Source organism: Coffea eugenioides, chromosome 3, assembly GCF_003713205.1.
Source record: "Coffea eugenioides isolate CCC68of chromosome 3, Ceug_1.0, whole genome shotgun sequence".
Lineage (NCBI taxonomy): Eukaryota > Viridiplantae > Streptophyta > Magnoliopsida > Gentianales > Rubiaceae > Coffea > Coffea eugenioides.
This window is the reverse complement of record NC_040037.1, coordinates 1,157,462-1,177,606: the sequence shown is the minus strand read 5'-3', so window position 1 is coordinate 1,177,606 and position 20,145 is coordinate 1,157,462. Positions and strand designations below refer to the sequence as shown.

Sequence of the window (20,145 nt, the reverse complement as noted above, 5' to 3'; positions counted from 1 at the left end):
ATTCAATTGGCCATAAAGTTTAAAATATCTTTACATTATCAAAAAATGCACTCCATCTCTTTTTCTTCTTCTCACTATCATCCCTCATTTTTTTATTTTTTATTTCTTCAAACTAATCTAGCTAAAAATGTTGCCATGTTCTTTTTATTTTTTTATTTTTTTCTAGTGATTAGTTGTTTAGCAATGAGAGGTCTTTATTTTTTCTTTGAGACCAGTTTACATTTTCTTTTCTTTCTTTTCTTCTTCATCTCTCATATTTGCTCTATTATTCTATCTTAATGTTATAGTCAACTGATATTCGTGTGCTAAATTTGAAAGATGATATTGTTATTTGATATTTCTTTATGGATAAAAGGTGAAATATTAAAATATATAAAAAGATCTTAGCATTAATTTTATGCCAGTGATCCTCTTCTATGAAAAATAAAACAAAAATTCATTCCTTTCTTTTCTCTTCTCAAGATTTGATTTCTCACTTCGCATTTTTTTTCTTTTTTGTTTTATTTTGTAATTATCTACAAATTTCGTGTATTTTTGTTAGGAGAAAAGATATCATGTGATGCTTCCACTGAGATAATTCTAACTTGGCATTCTTTTATCTCTGTTTTCCTCCATTTCTTTCTTGTTTTCTCCCTTTTTGCAATGACTTTATGGTCTATTAAATTCAATTGAAGGATCAAGTAAGATTTTGTATATATTCAATTTCTATTTGTTTTTTAATTACTTAAGTGCTGTAATGTCACTCTTATTGTCGATAACCATCTTACTTTTATTTTGCTAAGCATTTGATATTGTAGTTGACGTAGGAAGTTTATGTAGTATAATAATATGTTGAGGATTTGAAATTTATCATTCCCTTAGGAGGTTTCAAGACTTGATGGTCTTAGGTGTGAAAAGGCATAAAATTTGTTAAAAGAAAATTCTTTGCATGATAATTGCCTTGAAGAATTCCTTACTCAAACATAAAGTTGTATATTGACATGTCCTATATGGCCTTGCATAATAATTGTAGCAACTAGTTTGGGGAAAGACTTGTTTATCCATATATTGTAATCTTCCAGGTTGAGAATTTTGCATAATATAAAACTCTCTAGTTATTAAGATAAGTTTCTCTTATGATTTGCTAATTGTATGCATATGCTTAAATTGTTAACTATTGAAATTTGGACATACTCATTGATTCTATCAAATACAGATTACTATGTGAATGCGATCAAAATTGATGAGTAACTACTTTACATCAAAATTTTGGTCCTAAACTATGTATCAATCTAGTTGGCATACTGTCATCATTGGATTCAAAACTAAATACTGGAGGAGGGGCAGGACTGTTCCTGAAGCTTCATGGTCAATATTTGGCCAAAAAAAAAATGTAAGGTCCAAATTCCATCTTATACATCATTTTTTACACCATATGTGGAGTCTACAAAATTCTATTCTATAGTTACAGATTGTTGAAACGTATTGGCCATTGCGCCCGTTGCCCTTACCTTTATCACTTGGTGTTGTATGAAGCTAAGTTGATTAAGGCGCAATGGTTGTTGATATTATCATTTCGTGCACATAGTTTTAAAGTTCACCATTTGAATATGCTATTTAGAGTTATTTTAAATTTTTATCATTTGAATGGTTAACATTTTAATTTTTAAACTTCACCATCTCACCATTTCACGTTATCAAATCTTTGTTCTTTTTTATTTTTTATTTTTTCTGTTTTTATATTGCACAACAATGTTATATTGGTCAAACTATAGTTTAGATTAATAATTACTTTTTATGTGTAACTAACCACTGCCATGTATTTACTTCTGCCTCTATTCTTATCACTACCTACTACCAAATAATAATTTATTTGTATATATTATTTATGTAATTGTCAATTTTCTATATGTTTTATAAAAATATAAAACCAAATCTTATACAAAATAATTTCAATGATTATATTTCAAAGATTTTTAAATATTTATTTACTGTTGCACATTAAGATTTGGGGAATGCATTTTCTTGTAAATTGAATGAGATGTGGTTTTTTTTAATCTAAAAACTTCTCTTAAGGTTGAACATAAAAATAATTGATTTAGCAAATCTGTTTAGACATTTTTCTTACGTTTGAACATAAAAAAAATTAACCAAAAAGGCCACCGGGCTTAGTTTTCAAGTTTTTTTTTTAAAAAAAAAATTGCAGGCTTTAAGGCTAATAGCCTAGCAGTTTTTTTTTTTTTTTGAAAATTTCTAGTAGTTGTTGAGCTGACTACACCCAACAATCAAAAGAAAAATTTTTCTACCAGGCATTCATACGAGAAAATTCATAAAAAATCTCATTTTTTATGAATTTTGATTTTTTGAGTTTGTTAAATTTTTTGTATTATTCAATTAATAGTTATTGGATTTTAAAGAAACAAAAAAGAACTAAAATATGATATTTATGTAGAAAAAATAGCAATATAATAAAAAGTGAGACAGAGAATGGCATAGGATGTGAGACAGAAGGTCCGTTGGCGTTATTCTGCATCATCCCTATAGCCGCTGCTCTATCACCAACTGGCATTTACCCAATTTCAGTTGCTGAAATTTCTCCGGTAAGAAGAAAATTTCCTTCCTCGATCTCTCTCAAATAGATTATGATCAGTTTCCTACGTGTTTTTTTATTTTTTATTTTTTTTATTTTTTTGAGTCGGATCTAGAAGGTGCTCTACTTTTTTTTTGTGCTTTTGCTTTTCTTTTCTGATTCAATGTGATTTCCCGTTGTTTGGACGATAGCTTGCAATGCTATCTCGCTAGGGTTTTCTAGATCTATTGGTTGGGATATAAGTGCGGTTTTGATAAAGTTTTTTCTAGATCCGTTGCGATTAAGTTTGGATTTTTTTTACTGACCATTATTTTTATTCGTTTGGGCGATAAATTTTGTCTACGAATTTACGTTCTCGAAAACATTATACAGAATAATTTTTTTTGGTTTCAGGTCCTACTACAATGGCGATCAATGAGTTACCTTCCTATCATACAGAATAATAATATACAGAATATTAACAAGAACTTTTTTATTTATTTATTTTTTGGAGTTTTGGGGGGGGGGGTTATGATCCTCCAGTAGAAATGTTTCTAATCTTGGTTAGTTTGTGACTGCAGATAATGAAACTCTATTCATAGCGAGCGTTGGTTCTGGCTATGTCCTGGTCAAACTTGGATTCATGGCTTTTAAGAAGTGGTCTGGGCGAGATAAACGGTACAGGTTGGAGGGCCAGTACGATGGGACTAGCAAAGGGAAAAGGGTTTTTTCTAGGTTGCTAATGGGGCGATGAACTGAATTTGACATTCTGATACTAGTAGTGAAAGTGGTGGTTTTGTTGGCATAGATATGTATGTTGGTTTTGTGCATTTCTGGGTTCCTTTCCCCTGTTTTTGATCTGTGAATATCTGGACGCTCATTAATGCTTATTGCTAGCAACTTGTTTGTATTTTGGGCTGAGAGGGTTGAGCTGGCAAATGGCAATGACATCCTCATCCTCCTCTTCGAGAGAACGGTTCTACTCGTGTCTGCAGTCAATTTAACATCTCCCATGTCTCTTACAACTGATTCCAGAAAAAGATAAAAATGAAAAACAAAAGAGGACTCCTACACATTGAGGCCTCGCGAGCTTACTAAACCATTTAGGAGTGCTAGGTGATTTGTATCTGTCGGGGTTTAAGTTGTGCATTTTTTGGGTGTGGACGTGGACAAGCAACCAGCAATAACGACATGAACCGGCTAAACAGCAAACAATATAAATGTATCCGCTGAGGTTAAAGTTCTGCAATTTTTGGGGTTAGGGATAGGGTGGGTGGCCCCCAACTGCAAAAGAGTATTCTTGGGCAGCCACCATCAAAGAATTCGCTCCCCAAAACATCCCATTCATAGTCAGTCCAAAGCAATGCATACGAGGGAATGCCCAAAACCAAACCATTACTAGCAGGTAATCAAGCTTAAGCGGGAATGCACTTTGCAAAAGGAGTTGATTTTGTTGCTAATGTGGTGGGTTGCGGTTGGTGGAATTATGGTCGTACAGCCATTATTTTTCGGTTATTTGATTGCCTGTGACTGTGAATCAGAAGTTCGCGGATGTTGTACTTGTTATATTATAATGGTATCTTTTCAAAACTGCAAGCAAGAATTTGTAACCTATATATATATCTTACATATATATAAAAACCTAAGGCTTCTTCTCCCACGTTGATCCACGTGGCAAAACATGGGAGCTAAGCAACTATTGTGTTTTTTTTTTTGGCAATAACCTCATAAAGTGTACCCTGGTCTAAACAATTGATAACTATTCTAGGACATTTTTGTCCTTTTACTTAAAATTACTTGTTTGCCCTTCTAAACATAATAGGCTTCCAGAACAGTAGCTCACTATTTGGGCTGAATTTTGGTTTTTCACCTGCACTTGTTCTCCTGTTCATCCGCGTCTTTCCCTTCTTTCTCTGTACTATCACTTTCTGCTTCTTTTGACTTTTAGTTTTAGCCTACCATCTTTCTGCTTCATTCCTGTTTCTTTCCCGCCTATTTCTTTTTCCTCTCATCAGACGAAAGGCAGAAGCTGCAGTTCAACTGCTTTAGCAGATGATGTTTTCTCATTTATTCAATGTCAAATAAACTCCTTTTTTTTTTTTGTAATTTCTTGCTCAGAATTTGCTTACCCACAGGATAATTCTACTTGGAAAGAGGAAAATGGGGAACTTTTGGTTAGATTAGGTTGTACCTCTTGGCCAAAAAATCAGCAAAATTTTCCCCAAATTATGCGTAGCCTTCGAATTCATCTTATAGATAATTCTTACAGAATGGCATTTTGGGGAATATTATCCCCCAACTACAGCCGACTTTGTAGCCATGGGGATGCTTTTCTTCTTTGCTTGACTTTTATAGATAAATTTGAGTCTTGGTTTTGATTGCCAAAATTCATTTTTTTTTCTATTTTATTAGTTTCAGTGTAGCTGAATGTGTTCTTCTAAACTTTTAATACAAATTTAGCCCCATTTTTAAATATGATTATGACATGTTATGATCCTTTCGATATTACCCTAATGACTAAAATAAGTTCTTGAGTATTTTTTTTCATTCTCTAAACATTCAATGCATTGTTTTTTAGTTTTTTTTTCTCTTCTTATTTTATGACTGACGACATGGAAAATTTGTAGGAGAGTATTGGAGGATTTAGGTTTTTTTGAATTTCCTTTCTCCAGAATTCTGTTCCTTCTACTTGAAGTTGGCTTGAAGGTAAGATTTTTTTCCCCTTTTCTAACTCTTGAGAAATTTAGTGAATGACTTCTCTTTATGGAGACAACCATTCTACTAAAAGCAATTTGTGTTCTTTGTTCTTTGTTTTACAGATGGCTGGCTGCCATGGAAGCAATCATTCTACTGAAAGCCATTTTTACATTTTCTTCTCCATTGTACAAATGTTCCTTTTCTTTCATGTAAAAAATAATATTCTAAGCAGAAGGTGAATAAATGTAATCCCCAGAAACTGGTATCTTCATTGTAAAGGTGTATGAATTTTATACTTTTTAAATGGTAAAGATATTATGTAATTTAATTTAAGAAGTAAGGTTCTACCTTTGCTTCTTTATTCTTACTCTTATTGATTAAACATTTACAAATGCAACATAGTATAAGATCTTTTGAACATTTACAGATGCAACATAGACTACATAGTATAGGATATTTTGATTTTCATTGGAGAGATGCTACTGCTAGAAAGCAATAATTTACGCACTTAATATTTTTTGCATCTTGCCAGTAAACGTATTTGGCACGCTATGTTTACAACCTAATGACCAATGATGCAAGCAATCCACAAAAGTTTTTCAATTATACCACAAAATCACTGAACTTAATAAAATTTTCTACAAGAATATCTAATATCAGATTTCTTTTCAGCTAAAACTTTTATCCTCTAGCCTAAAAATGCTTTTAAAAAATTTTTAAACTTAAAAAGAAAAAAGAACAACAAATAACAATAGTATTTAGGTTGGTATTTCAATTAATAAAAAAAAAATAATGTTCATATCTAATATTGTTAGGATCAACATTTCTTCAATTTTAATAGGCGGGCGTGAGCTATGGTAAACACATTATTACATTATATACATCTACATAAGAATTATCACTACTTACAATTTAAGTGCACTGAATTATATTTTCTACACAATAGGTTGGGAATTGGTTGTGCTATTGGATTTAGATGAATGATTATTTAGTTTGATGAGAATTTTGAACCTTTTCAAATGGATAATTTATTTCTAATTTAGAATAAGAATTAGATACAATTGTGCCCAAGTTTAAAAATAAGAGAGCAAGGAATTTTTCAATATTTGTTACACAATAGATTGGGCATTGTACAGCCAGAGCCATTCTAGTATATATATGTGTGTGTAACCTCTGAGCAGTTATCTTGACAATTCTTTTGATGTCTTCATTATGGATGAGGCAATAGAAAATTTGGGCAGAAACCCAGCAAGACGACAGGAGGCCAAGAACTTGGGCCTGAAAAAATTTTACCAACGCTACTTACAATGAGCATGGCGTTGACCATAGAATCAAGCCCAATAAGAAATAATCCTTTTAATTAGTTGCTACAGCCTACAGCCATCTTTAAAAAAAATAATAATAATAAAAAATCTTGTGCCTCTGTTTTAATACACTAAGCTATTACAGTGTGATATCAAGATTAGGTAAGTTCAGCCGTCTGCTGTCACCAAAACTTTGAAACTGGATTTTCTATCTAAACAAATACTAGTAGTTCTTCACTATCTTACACCACTGGTTAATGTATCTAGTCGAGGGATTTTCTTTTTCACTTTTCCTTTTAAATCAAAATCTTACATTGAATGCAATTCAAAATTTTTGGGACGTTTTTTGCAATCTGCCCAGAAAAGGGCGGACAACACAACAATGTACAGAACCAGCACCACCGAGCTTCCTATCTTAACAGCATTCCATGAATGTCTCCAACCGGAGAGGTTGGAATTGTACATTTGCATGCGGGTCACATGCAACATCACGTTTGATTAAAGGATCCCTGTATTGGCCTAGCTCGTGAGGAATTAAATGCGATTAATCATCTTTAATGCAACTTGAAAATATAATACTGGTGAAACATTCATCATATGATGATTATGCTCTCATTGCATCGCAAGAGAATCCTCCTGTACAGTAGGAGCTACTGCTAGATTTATATAGTATTTAACCAATTCTTAGTTGGTAGCCTATTGAGATTTTAACTTTAACTTCTTCCATCATCTCGGCTCTTCTGTTTATTTGAATAGGTCACGGTGCTCTAGTCAATCTTATGACCCGGTTCCAATTTTCTGTTCCCTTATTTTCGAGGTACACACCAAAGAAAATATTTATATGTATATCAGCTCTTCTTTTAAGAAAACAAATACATATTATTTCTTTTTTCCTTTTGTTCTTTACATCGAATTCAGTGCACTTACCAAGTTCACTTTATTTTGTACTCTGGAGATGTTGAAAACTTGAAATGTGCTCAATCTTGAACTCCCCGATTCTAGAGCTCTGTCAAACATGTTTTCGAGAACAAAGATGCTTAAAAACCACATATTTTGTAATGCTAAACTAAAAGTGAGGAGGAGGACTCAATCCTTTGTGGCTCTTTTAACAATAGGATTATATGTTCATGTACTTGCAAACGTGTAGTAGTAACTGATGACCATGGAAGTCAAGTCACAGGATCTCTACTCATTGTGTACAGACCTAAGATGGATACAACGTACAATGAAGGAGGACTGCACTGCAATTAAGGGAAATGGCGCTGAGAATTGAGTCTTGCAAAAAAAAAATTTTTTTGAACAAAAAAAAAAAAGGGAAGAAAGAAGAAGACATACCCTTTATTGTAGGGCAATATTTGATTCTTATACTGTGCGAGCTTTCTTGCTGATTGACTCAAATGACTGCTTAGGTAGTCCACCAAGAAAATTTGTGTGAAAGACATTAACCTCTCCACAAATTCACCTTTATAGCTACCTACTGAGTAGTAAGTACTGATCCACTTTCAAAACCAAATTGTGCCCCGCAAAACAAGCCCTTTTTTCCTTAACCGCTCCACCCTACTAGTTATCTCCTTAAATGCTAGTAAATTACGTACATAGAACTCAATAAGCACTCTTACATTTCTCACTGTTGTTTTACTCTTCAGTTTCCAGGTCAGTTATCACCGGATTCATCTTTTGCGTCAATGGGAAGAGCAAGAACTGATTCAGATATCAAATCCCATTTGGTAACAGAAATATGCAACATATCAGACCGTGCTGTCACCTGCGCTCTTCAGCATCATTTCGGTTCCACTAATCCGCCTTTCGTTGATTGGTATCTGGTCCTCAAAGTATGTTTCAATACATCTTTTCCGTTGCAAGTGTTTTCTCAAGCTGTTTTTGAACCAACGATGGCTTACAGGTGGATGAGAATGCAGGGCCCGATATCATTAGGAAGCATTACCTTAGACTTGGTAAGTTGACGAAGTATAGTTCAAATTCGCCAATCTTCTTCCCCGTCTAGGTTTTACTCTACGATGGCTGGCGGCTTAATGCTCTCCGTGCAGCTTTGCAGCTTCATCCTGATAAAAACAAGCATCCCAAGGCCGATACAGCGTTCAAGCTTGTCTCCGAGGTAAAATTACGTCCCCCTGTTTATTCTTTTCAATTTCATATAGGTGACTACGGCGTAAAATTGCATTTTGAATTGGACATCATTTCTTCTTTCTTCTTTGTTTTGACTTGAAGCTTTTGTTCAGATTTATTAGAGCATACCCGTTCGTATCAGATAACAGCACTAGAATCTAGAAGTGATGTGCCAAAGCTTTAATGCGAAATCACACATGCGTTTGTAGATGTTGGATAGATTTTAATCCGTCTTTACATACCGCTGTCTTAGATAATGTCGCGTAGGTAGGTAAGGTAACGATATAGCAAACCTTCAAGCCAAAAACATCGCCCTTCTCCGGGCGGTGGGCGGGGAGTTGGGGTGCCTTCAGCTTTTTGAATTGTCATTTCTCGTTTAAATTATTCGTGCTACCACGTTCATCACAGGCATATGCATGTCTATCAGACGACGCGAGGAGAACAGCTTTCAATCTGGAGAGGCATAGGAACTTCTGTTTCAAGTGCAGCAATATTTCAGACGATTCCCCCATCCCGAGCAACACAAAACCCAAGAGAATACCCACTTCAGAGAGGACAAGATCTAATCATGCCTTGCAAAGGATGAAGGACCTACGGGCCAGATTTATGGAAGAGGCTACTATTATAGAGAATTGTCTGAAGGCCAATGCAGCATCAAGGGTATCAGACTCATCCAGGAAGGAACTACCCACCTTCAATCCTGCAGATTACCTTTCCCAAGGCTATCCTCACCGCACCACTAGCAATCACAAGAAACTGGAGCGTTCTATGTCCAGAAACTATGGGCTTCACATATTGCGCATGAAACCATAATCAGAAGAATGCAGATCAGAATGGAAAACTTGCTGTACCAACTTTAGCCAAACCTACAAACTTCGAGCCATTCAAAAAATTACAGCCAATACAGAAAACTTGTCTTGAATTTGGTTTTGGATTTGTTACTTATGAACAACCAGGATAGCTTGTAAAAGAAAAAAAATTCATTATCAGCAAGCAAGATTCATAAGCACCAAGTGATTTTACAATATCCTTCTAACAGATTAAAGGGGTTCCTAAGTCAAATATTTACTTTTACACCTTGAGTACAAAACTTTAGTGTTCACCAATCTTATGCAACTGGAGCAACTCATCAGATGCAGTTGCAAATGTTGGAAGACACTGAATGGCTGGATGAGTGCAATCATGCTTAGTTCGCTTGGACATAATCCCAATCTTGCTCCTTAATGGAAGTCCTGATCGGCTTTGGCAGACTCATTAACTGCAGGTAATGTAAGAACGCCACTATCAATTAAGGGTTGCAGCTCTTTCTTTGCTGCTTCACGCAAGGCAAGGTCTGAGGCCTCTAGGTATGCAGTAATCACCTTACAACTACACAAAAAATAACAGGATCATCAGCATTGTTTATTTGTTCTCACATGGACAGAAAAGCTAAGCTCTAAAGTAGTAAATTGAACCTGTGACCCTGAGCCCATATTGCACATTTGCCCTTTAGAGCTTTCTCCCACAACTTGGAAGCAAAGATAGGGCAATCTAGAATAAGCTTTCTAATGGTCCTGCTAGAATGAAAATCTTCAAGGAGATGGTCGTCTTCTGCTCCCTCTGATTTAGGTTCTGCTACAAGAGTTGCTATTACTTCATACAATTTTTCCAACTTTTCATCCATAGCAGGGTGAAGAACACCATCAGCACCCCCAGTTACTACCTATTTATACACATTGGTAAATCATGTGGAAAGTAAAAAGGTTACATGAAATCATCCACAAAAAGTTAAGCTGACAGACTACAGCTAAGGAAAGAAACAATTATAAAGCCAAATCCAAGAAAAGCAACAGCTTGATAAATGCAAAAATTATTTTAAAATCACTGCAATTCTCAATAACTATAATCCCAAAACTTTTGGAGGAAAAAGAAAAAAAGAAAAGGAAAAAAGAGTGACAGGTCTGCCTCACGTTTTGAGCTAGTTAAAAATGTAGATGGAAACAATTTAGGTACATCTATCTAGATAACTCCAAAGAGTAATGACTTAAAGTATGTCACCTAGGACTTAGAAAAACAATGGACCAAATTACATTGTAGAGCACAATGGTTCCTAAATCCTAAGGACCAATAAACATACTAAACTACAACATCTATAACTAGAATTGTCATGTAATTTTTTTCTTAACCTTCTCTCTCTCTCTCTCTCTCTCTCTCTACATTGGAAGTTGCACCTTTCACCTAAAACCACTCTTCTTTCTAGCCACACACTCATCTGAGATTTAGTGTAATCTAATTCATGAACACCTCATTTAAGATGATTAACTTACTTCTTTAGTAAAAGCAATTGAGAAAAATAAAAGAACTACTAGTGTAACTGTGCTCCTCATACAAAAAACCTGACATACCAGTTACCTAACAAGGCAACGATCAGTGACCAGTGATCGTTTTCTCTTAAACTTGGAAGGAGGATTAATTATCTCTTTCTTCCCTGAGTGACTGTCAGATGTTTTTCCCTTTTTAACATTCAATAGTTAAACTCACGCTTGGTTGAAGCATGAAACACAAAAGAGTGGTATGATCACAAAAGTGTTCTTTTTGTTGCATCACAACTTAGTGTCAACCCATGCGGCGACCAATTAAAGCCAATTGTTTATAGCTTTCTTTCTTGTCTGATTTCACGATCAAGGAGGATTTACATTAGGATTTATGTGCCTGCTTTGCAATACCTTTAGTCACCTCTCAGTGATTTTCTGTCTTCCACTGTGCAGGTTTTAATCCACTGAAGCACAGCTAAAATAAACTTGTTAGTAAGTTCCTATATGTTCCATAACTGAGATTCATGAACATCTCTAAACAAATTCAAGAAACTAGGTTATACAGTTTATTCTCCATGGTAGGCTGGCTATTGCTTAGACTCGTTAAGAAATGTTACATTTCTGTAGTAAATTCACAGATTAGGGACAACAAACTTATCCACTGCCGGAAGAGGACAACAGAATTTACATCTTTCATATAAATTTAAAGTTCCTCAATTCAACAAAAGGTGAGCTCAAAAGTCCTTAGATAATTGGCAATATCCCCCTGAAACGCTATAATTTCTTTCTACTCATTTCTGAATGGTACCTCCCCAAACGTAAAATCTCAGTCCCACCACTGAATTGGAACATGCAACTAAGTGTGGATCCAATTAAAACCAATAAACCTACCTCATAGATCACTTCCTTGCCAAACTTTGACCTTAGCAAATTTTCTGCCATCTCACTGCATACATCAATGAGTTTCTGCACCCCCAAAAAAAAAAAGAGGAAAGAAATAAAGAAAAGGAACAGCAGTAAAAATAAGGTAGGAATCAAAGCGTCTATGGTGAGACAATCAAACAGTCTGAATTGGGTAAATCACATAAAGGCTATACAATCTTAAGAGGGAAGTACAAAAATATAGGCTAAGAATATAGAATATCAGCAGAATCATGTAGTGTCATGCCAGCTCAGTTTCAAAGCCCACTTTAGTCCATATAAATCAATGGTAAACCTAGTGCAGAAGCCTCCTGCCATAAAAGTGTTTCAAGAAGGCTAGGAGAATGTAGCCTTGCATTTGCAAACAGATTCTCTGCTTCTTCCCAGTCAGCTCCAAGAAAAAAAATCAGAGCAGCCTTGCTAGTGCCCAAGGTTTGCCTCATCCTTGGCCTATAATAGTAAAAAAACAAATCTACAGGATCAAAACATAGATAAAAGTACAGAAAAACACGAACCTCGGCAAGCCCACTATTGATCAACAACTCTCTCCTTCGCGTTAAAGGATCCTTCTTCGCAACCTCATTTACATCTGAATTCTTCCCAGCACTTTTACCTGTATTTGCCTCAACTAAGATCTCACCATTGTCTCTCTTCTCCTCATCACTTGCTTCATTAACCTCAGAAGACTCTTTTTGCTGAGACAAGAAAGAACTTGTTTATAAGCTACCTTAATATCATATAAACAGAGCCAAAATACATCCACTAGGTTCAACTAATGCACTTATATGTTACAAAGTTCTCAACTAGCAAAAAGATCAAGCTAGTTACCTTCGTGTTGAGAGAGGGGATAGACAAACTTAAGGACATGAGATCATCTGGGCTTAAATAGCGAGAACAATTTGGATGAAGTAACTGCAGAAGCGAACGCCTTCCATTCTGAAACAAAAACAAAGTATGTTTAGGTTATATATATGCTATTTCACATAAACCTGTTGGATTCAAGATTTACAGATCTCTAAAAGTCCATGAATGAAGAAACATTTATGCATCTGGTGAAAGTAGTCTGAGCTAAAGCATTATCAACACTGTTCAACCAAAATGTGAAATAATTTAATGCTGATATCGATGCAGGAAGAAATAAAGTTTCAAAAAACTCAACTTTAGACCAAAGAAAGGCAGGCCTAAACATAAGAAATTACACAAAGGGAGGGGTTGAAGAATCACATCTTTGGTTAACCAGGAATCCAGCTTAGAAGAGAGTGCACAAATCACATCTGGAATGAACAAATGTTCCTTAACAGCAAATAAGCCACAATGTTCCACATCTCAATAAGGGCAAAGCAATCCTTTTTACTTTAACTAGGATCTTGCAGCAACTCAGTATACGTGGTGGTTGCCATGCTAAGCACATTAATATTCTAGTTCTAAGACAGCTAGCTCTTTCCAATTCAAGCTGAGACAGAAGACCTTAACTACAAATTCAGGACTTCTAAATCAAATTTGAAGGTCACTGGATTATGCTTGACACCAAGTCTTAGAAAAAGCCATTCACTTTTTCAATTACAAGGGAAGATAACTAATAGGGCATAGACATGACAATTAAGACTACTTGAACTGTTTTGCAGATCAACTCATTCCGGCGTCAAGAGAAACCCAGAATAATGAAGTTTATTGAAACTGTTGCAGAAGGTCATTACTCAAGTTGCAACTGCCTCTAGAGACAATTTTCTTGTAATTGAACCTTTTCTATTACATATGAAAGAAAGCTGACACTCAACTAAATTTGGGCCTGATTATAACTGCCTGAGAAGTGAGCGCACCAGAAGATTATAACAAGTTTAAGCAAGTCCTTTAAATTACAAACCTGATCTAGAACAAGTTCCTTCAGAATGCCCTCCAGCTCACGAACGATGATCTGTAATGCAAGATGCACTTCTAAGATGCCACCTAACATCACTGCTTAATAAAAAACTTAGTTGCTAGAAACCAATAGCTATGGAACCAACCTTTGATAAGAGTTTCGTGTCATCAACTGTTGAAAGAATGGAGACAAGAACCTGAAATTTGTATTAGCACGTTATACTTCCAAACTATCCAATATGAAAGTAGGGTAAATGCACTGAGAAGTCAATAAAGTTCACAACCAAATGGCCTATTAATGAAATGTGTGTTCGACAATCAAAATTTCTTGCGATCTATTATGGTGTAAAATGAATGCGGAAAACCAAAAAACAAATAACCAGGAGATTCTGAGTTCTTGAACTCAAAAAATGCAAATAGCTACAAAACAAAGACAAGTCAATAATAAAATCATACTCACCATACTCCCAAATCTGTCACGAGCAATCTTGTCACACTGACCTTTCATTCCTTTAATGATTTTCTTCCTCTCCTAAAACACACCATCAAAGAAAACAAAAACGAAAAGTAGATTGATCAACAACAGATGACTATACAAAAAGAACAGGGAACTTTTGAGTTTTTCCACAGAAGATAAACAAAAACAAGACTTCTTCAACAAACCTTTGCACTACCATGTTTGATGCATAGTATACCAACCCGGGAACCATCCCTAGTGTGTATCATCCGAACAAGAAGTGGACCTGATAACTGCTGAATTACATCTGCAGCAGATGACTTTAAAATACTTGATTTAGATATGTAGGATCACAAATAGACGCAACAGTTGTTAAAGTCAAGGTCATCTAGCAACAGAGCAATTCACATAGGAAATACTACCTGATCTGCAACAGTCAGATACTCCATTAGTGTTCTGTGTATAATGGAGTGGTCTAATATTCCTTTCTCCAAAATTGGTTGAAGCACTGAGCTCATGTGACGTACAACAGAAGACCTTTGCAACTGTAGCTTGGAAATTACATCAACTAATCTGACAGGAAAGGCATCAAAGTAAACAAGCCTCTATTAGAACTAAAATTCTTTTCAAATTTGGGAGCAATTATATAATTTAATAGCCTCATTAAATATATTCTTAGAACAAGATAATCAATTAGAAAAAAGCAAAACTGGTATTTTTGCAACCCCAGAAGACAGGACAAACCGTGGAGAATCACAACATCCAATGCAATTAACTTGACTCCTTTACTCAAAATTTTGAATTAATCCCTATCCTTACATAAGGAAAGAAAAAGAAAACTGTTCACACACTATCTTAGAAAAGTTTAGCTCTTAAAAGAACATCTCTCATAAACTTTCAAAAGAATAACAGCTCATATTAAAAAAAGGAACGTATCAGTATCTATGTATTTTTGTATGGATTTATAACATGAATCGCTAGAATTACTAAGCCAAAAATATTTACCTGGTTTCCTTCATAGAGACAAGATCTTTGAATAACTGCAGTTCGGGAGAGTATAGTTCCATAAGTAGAGTTTGTTTCTGACTTGCATTTCCCACATCATAGGCATGTTCAATAACTGCAAAAAATAAAGCAGCAGAACATCAGAATTTTCAATACTTCAATGCCATTGTTACATGTCAAGTTGAGGGATATATGTCAATGCTTCATCCTCAACATTTATTGCATTAAAAAAAAATCAAATCTGGCATGCAACTGAAATTCAGCTAAGGAACACAGCAAGGTGCACTTCAAATATCATGTTTAAAAGCATGACAAACACCTCTTAGCCTTCTGATTATGTAGAACCACACAAATTATCTCCAAAATCACATTAAATTCTAATACCATTGCAATTTCAAAATTTTCACAGGTTTTAACTAGTCAATATATCAATTGTATGTGCCAAAAAAAATTGGATCCTACCAAGTGAGCCCACCATGTGTCGAAGCAGAGGCGCAACATGCCCGTACAGTGAGGAAATAAACTCTGACAGCTGGTCTTTGGATGCTACAACCAAATAAAAAGCAAAGTAAGAAAAAAGGAAAAAGAAGCTTTGATGCACTTCATGATTTTGAAGGTTGAAACATCAAGCATAAAGCAATTCTTAATAAAATATGCAAAAGAACGTAAGATGATATGAATCATCCATCACAAACATAAAGAATCATCTTGTTAGAAGCAATAGGATAAATGCAACTTAATCTTACCATTATCTAACATCTTCGTCACCAGATGAACAGCATAAGTGTTTGTGGCTAGGCTAATAAAATGCGGCTGAAGTTCCATAAACACTGCACTCTTTTCTTCTTGTGAACAGTACTTAACACATGTCTAGTCAAGAGACAAAACCAACTTATGCTGTAACACACAATAATCCGGAATGTTTAAACACAGAAAAAAGGAGAAGGAGTATAAACAGGTTGTTACCTGAAGAACACGAGATGAAACATGAGAACTGGCGATCTCAGGAATCTTGCCCTTCATTTTTCCTAGAGCTTCGCTTGCCAATCTTTATGTGCATGTGTAGAGGGATGCAAGCAAAAGATAACCATTATTATTGACTGCTGAAAATGACAGAAGTAAAGACTTTTTCTTCCACTACCTGACAGATGAAGAAGGGACAAAAGCAAAATAGCAAATTAATTTTCTAATGTAGTAAAATTAACACACTTGGATCTATCTTCTTTCGCAATATCTCGACGTCGCATCTTCTCCCACAGGATTGAAAGCTCCTGTCAAAGAAACAATTTCAAGTATTGCTTAGATGTTAGGACTCCTATATTTGACAGCTACTGTCTGGTTGCATTGTCAGATAAAACTCAGCCATCACAAGGTTTCTAGCTTAAAAGTATGTATTACATATTTACATGTACTTAAAGATTTGAATCCAAAGGCATATGCTAAATCATAAATTTTTTGGTATAACGAAAACAGAATATTGAAAGTCTAGAGAAGCAAAAACCCAAGAAACATTCTACTCAGAGAATGAATCAACACCTCGAAATGTACACCCCCACAGACAAACTATGTGCGTCAGTTTAGAATGGAGGAGCGAAGATGATATAGACAAATGAAGAGAGAGAGAGCCAAAGATACAATAACAACGAATATTCCCAATTTCCACTGCACTCAAGAGTTTGAGTTTCTTGCTTGTGGCTAGGGTGTATTGTTGATGTTACAGCTGAATCGAAGATGGTAAGTTTCTTTTCCCTATGCAGCCAATGCTTTACCCCACCTGGTCCTAAGGAACTGGCCATTACCCAAGCCTAGTATTGGTTTGCCAAAGCAATCGAATTTTCCAAATCAGAAGCTTTGCTATCAAATAAAACTAAGGCACTGAGCATTCCAGGGTAGTTGATAGTTCCCCGAGTCATGTTCAATACCAAGAATCAAATAATCCTTTCATTAGCATGTCAACAATGATTACTGAGCTAAAGTAGTAGCAACAAAACATACTTGTTCCAGAGTGTAGTGTTTCTTCCTCTTCTTCTTTCTTGCTTCAGCCAATTCCTGCATCAAGTCCGTGCACCCAAAAGAGATTAAACTAAAAATGCAAGTTTTACCTAACCAAAATATACAATACCCAAGAAAAAAGTTTAAAGGCTTTTTCGATAGAATTGATTATTTACTTCTTCGAAATCCCAACTTGAATATGAAACCCAAAAAAAAAATTTCTGAATCATCAACAGCCAAAAATTGGATTAATTTCTACCTCCACCCAAGACCACCTTCTATCAGCTAGCAAAGTCCACAAAACAAAGGACGACAAAAAACCAAAAATGGTGCCCCAAAAAAGAAAAAAGAAAGAAACCTTTGCTAGCAAACGACGTTGTTTTTTGGTATCTGGTACGTGCTTCTGTGTCGGAGGCTTAGCTCCATACTGCCTAGATGGTGGTTGTTTGGATGCTTTGAATGGTTTCTTGGACCCCGACTGAGAATTATTGGTAGAAGGTGATTTCAATCTCTTGGGATTGGCTTTTCTTTCCTCTCCTTTGGGTCCAGCAATTCTCTTTCTCTTCTTTGAATCGTTGCTTTTTAGGGGCTTCGCTGCCATTTCTGAAGCTTTGAGTGATGGAGCAGTCTCAGGTCGAAGCTTTCTGCACGATGGGGTTTTTGCGAGAGGGTTTATAGTTGAATTGGTTTTCCTGGCAATAAGTTGGGCTTAGATATAGGCTTGGGCCAACATCTTCGATGCAATTTTTTCGTTGTTATTGTCGCCGGAGCCCAACCCACCGGTGCAATATGTGTTGCTTAAATGATTTTTATAGCACATCATTGAAAGTTGCTTTGTTTGCTTTTTCTCTGAATGTTTATGAAAGACAAATTAAAACAATTTAATTTGTTTTTAACTTTTGTTACCTTTTTCATGTAATAAAAGTAACTAAAAAAAGGAAGAAAAGAAAAAAGTGTATCAAATATTTGGCCAAAAATTATTTGCTTGTATGACAACACAATTTCTAACACACATTTTTATCTTTCCAATCACCTCTTTATTTTACATATATTTAAAAAAGGTATTACTTGCTAGTGTTTATGATTGTTGTCAGCTCTCAAATTTCTTAAAGATCTCTAATTAAAAATGATTGCAGCATTTTCCTTTTTCGTTGTTGGTAAAAAGTTTTTTACAAGCAATAACAGATTACTGGACTATATTAAAGATCTCAAATTTCTTATGCTCATCGGTTTACATTTTTTCTTCGTTTTTGGTATAATAAGCACATGATTTAAAACTTAAAATAAAGTACTAATTAACATGTTTTTGCACTATTTCAAAGTGATGACGTGGATTTAAAATATGTTTATCACTAACGTTGAATACAAATTAATACAGTTACTGCTCAACTTTTTGCAAGGAGTGAGTTGACAATCGGGACCGTTAATTGGTTCATTTTCTAACGTCCTAGGCCCTATGGTCTGCAGCTTTAAAAAGAAAAAAAAAATCAGTATACATAAAGGTAAATTTTTAGTCTAGATGCAAGTCATATGTATAAAATTCAATGTGGCATTTATCCATTGTCTTCATGCTTTTGATTCGTATTCTTAATCTATTCTTTGTGTTGTTTTCGATTAGGATGGCTATCTATTTGGAATTGAGGTTATCAAGAGAGGATCGGTGAACATGACTCCCTCTCCCAGAAACTGCTGAAGAGCGCCTGATACATTACTGCTCATCGAAGAGCGCTTGTAAATGGTCTTTTTGTGTTGCTAAATAACATATTGATATGGCTTTTTAGATGTTTTGGGGTTGGTGAGTTTGTTTGGATTGGTCCTTTTAACTGGAACTTTGCACTAGCATAACAAAATTTGCCTCATCGCCGTCGCCAAGCCCATCTTCGCCTTCCCCTCCCAGACCTATACTCTCTTTCATTAACCTATATAGTACTAAGGGCGAACGCCCGGTATCCACGTCGGACGTGGTCGTCCTCCGCGTGGCGGCATGGGATTCGTTTGATGCTGGCGTGGAGTGAATGCGTTGGTTGGCAACTGTTCTCATTGCACCGGATCAGTCCTCCAGCCGTGTGCCTGCTTTTGTCTCTTTATTTTTTTTCCACTGTTTTCTTCTTTCTTCACCTCTCTGCCACTTCATCAATCTCCTCTATACCGACTCCACCTACTCGAAGCTTTTCCTCCTTGTGCACTCTTCCTTGCACTCCAAGTTTTACCTCCTTTTGCACTCAATTTCCCCCTCCTCTCTGCTACTGTGTTTCCTCCGCATCCTCAGCCTGCTCCCCCTCACCTTGTTGTTCACTTTATGCCCTTACACGTCTTCCACCTTTGAAAACCCGTCTTTCGTTGGTCCTGTTTGCCTGCATCCATCAGGTTGCCCCCGTCAGGCACCTCTCTGCTCGCTGACTAAGTTAGTCTCTACCGGCTCCATCTTGCTCCTCTCATTTTTTCTCTTTCTTCCTCGACCACAGATTTCCTTTTCTTTCATCTTTCAGCTCCAAAATTTATCTTCTGTGCCCCGCATTTTACCAAATTTTATTTTTCCTCTTCTCTTCTCCTCTTTTTTTTTTTTTTGCCACTACATCCCTTTGTCCACGCATCTCTTCCCCTCTTTCTCTCCATCCTACGGCTGCATCACCTCAGCCTTTACTGTTCCTCTCTGTCCCTTACACGCCTTCTCCTCCTGCTGTCTCGTCCTGCCTGCTGGCGGATTAGATTGCTGCAATGATGACCCATGTAGTTGCTTCTCCTTACCTCTCCTCACGATTAGCCATTTGTTCTTCAGTTCCTGTTTTCCTCCTGCTGCTTCTCCTCCCTCCTTCCTATTTTGCTGCGCCAGGTAACCTCTCCTCCTCTTTTTTCACCTGTTTTTATCGCCTTTTTCGTTTCTCTTCCCTGTCGTCCTCTGTCCCTCTGATCGTCGGTTTGTCTTATGCATTTTCCTTT

General features: G+C 35.8%; 2 protein-coding genes across 2 annotated transcripts; one reads left to right on the top strand and one right to left on the bottom strand.

The window, feature by feature from the left end:
* The first annotated feature begins 7,943 nt into the window (after positions 1–7,943).
* Positions 7,944–9,489, top strand: LOC113764915 (J protein JJJ2). Its single transcript, XM_027308959.1, has 4 exons — positions 7,944–8,381; positions 8,453–8,504; positions 8,598–8,665; positions 9,085–9,489. The coding sequence occupies exons 1-4, from the start codon at positions 8,235–8,237 to the stop codon at positions 9,487–9,489; spliced, it is 672 nt and encodes a 223-aa protein (XP_027164760.1). The 5' UTR covers positions 7,944–8,234.
* A 145-nt stretch (positions 9,490–9,634) lies between these two features.
* Positions 9,635–17,846, bottom strand: LOC113766858 (pumilio homolog 24). Its single transcript, XM_027311017.1, has 17 exons — positions 17,564–17,846; positions 17,209–17,262; positions 16,423–16,484; positions 16,180–16,261; positions 15,960–16,083; positions 15,676–15,759; positions 15,214–15,328; positions 14,631–14,781; positions 14,415–14,528; positions 14,212–14,283; positions 13,898–13,948; positions 13,756–13,806; positions 12,720–12,827; positions 12,407–12,586; positions 11,862–11,936; positions 10,131–10,378; positions 9,635–10,044 (listed from the first exon to the last, which is right to left on the bottom strand). The coding sequence occupies exons 1-17, from the start codon at positions 17,804–17,806 to the stop codon at positions 9,897–9,899; spliced, it is 1,962 nt and encodes a 653-aa protein (XP_027166818.1). The 5' UTR covers positions 17,807–17,846; the 3' UTR covers positions 9,635–9,896.
* Positions 17,847–20,145: the final 2,299 nt, after the last annotated feature.

Coding starts and splice junctions, on each gene's coding strand:
- LOC113764915 (XM_027308959.1), top strand. CDS start 8,235: ATGGGAAGAGCAAGAACTGATTCAGATATCAAATCCCATTTGGTAACA. Junction 8,382..8,452: donor ATTGGTATCTGGTCCTCAAA/GTATGTTTCAAT, acceptor GATGGCTTACAG/GTGGATGAGAATGCAGGGCC. Junction 8,666..9,084: donor CGTTCAAGCTTGTCTCCGAG/GTAAAATTACGT, acceptor CGTTCATCACAG/GCATATGCATGTCTATCAGA.
- LOC113766858 (XM_027311017.1), bottom strand. CDS start 17,806: ATGGCAGCGAAGCCCCTAAAAAGCAACGATTCAAAGAAGAGAAAGAGA. Junction 15,760..15,959: donor GACGAAGATGTTAGATAATG/GTAAGATTAAGT, acceptor ATTTGGTTGTAG/CATCCAAAGACCAGCTGTCA. Junction 14,529..14,630: donor ATCTGACTGTTGCAGATCAG/GTAGTATTTCCT, acceptor AGTATTTTAAAG/TCATCTGCTGCAGATGTAAT.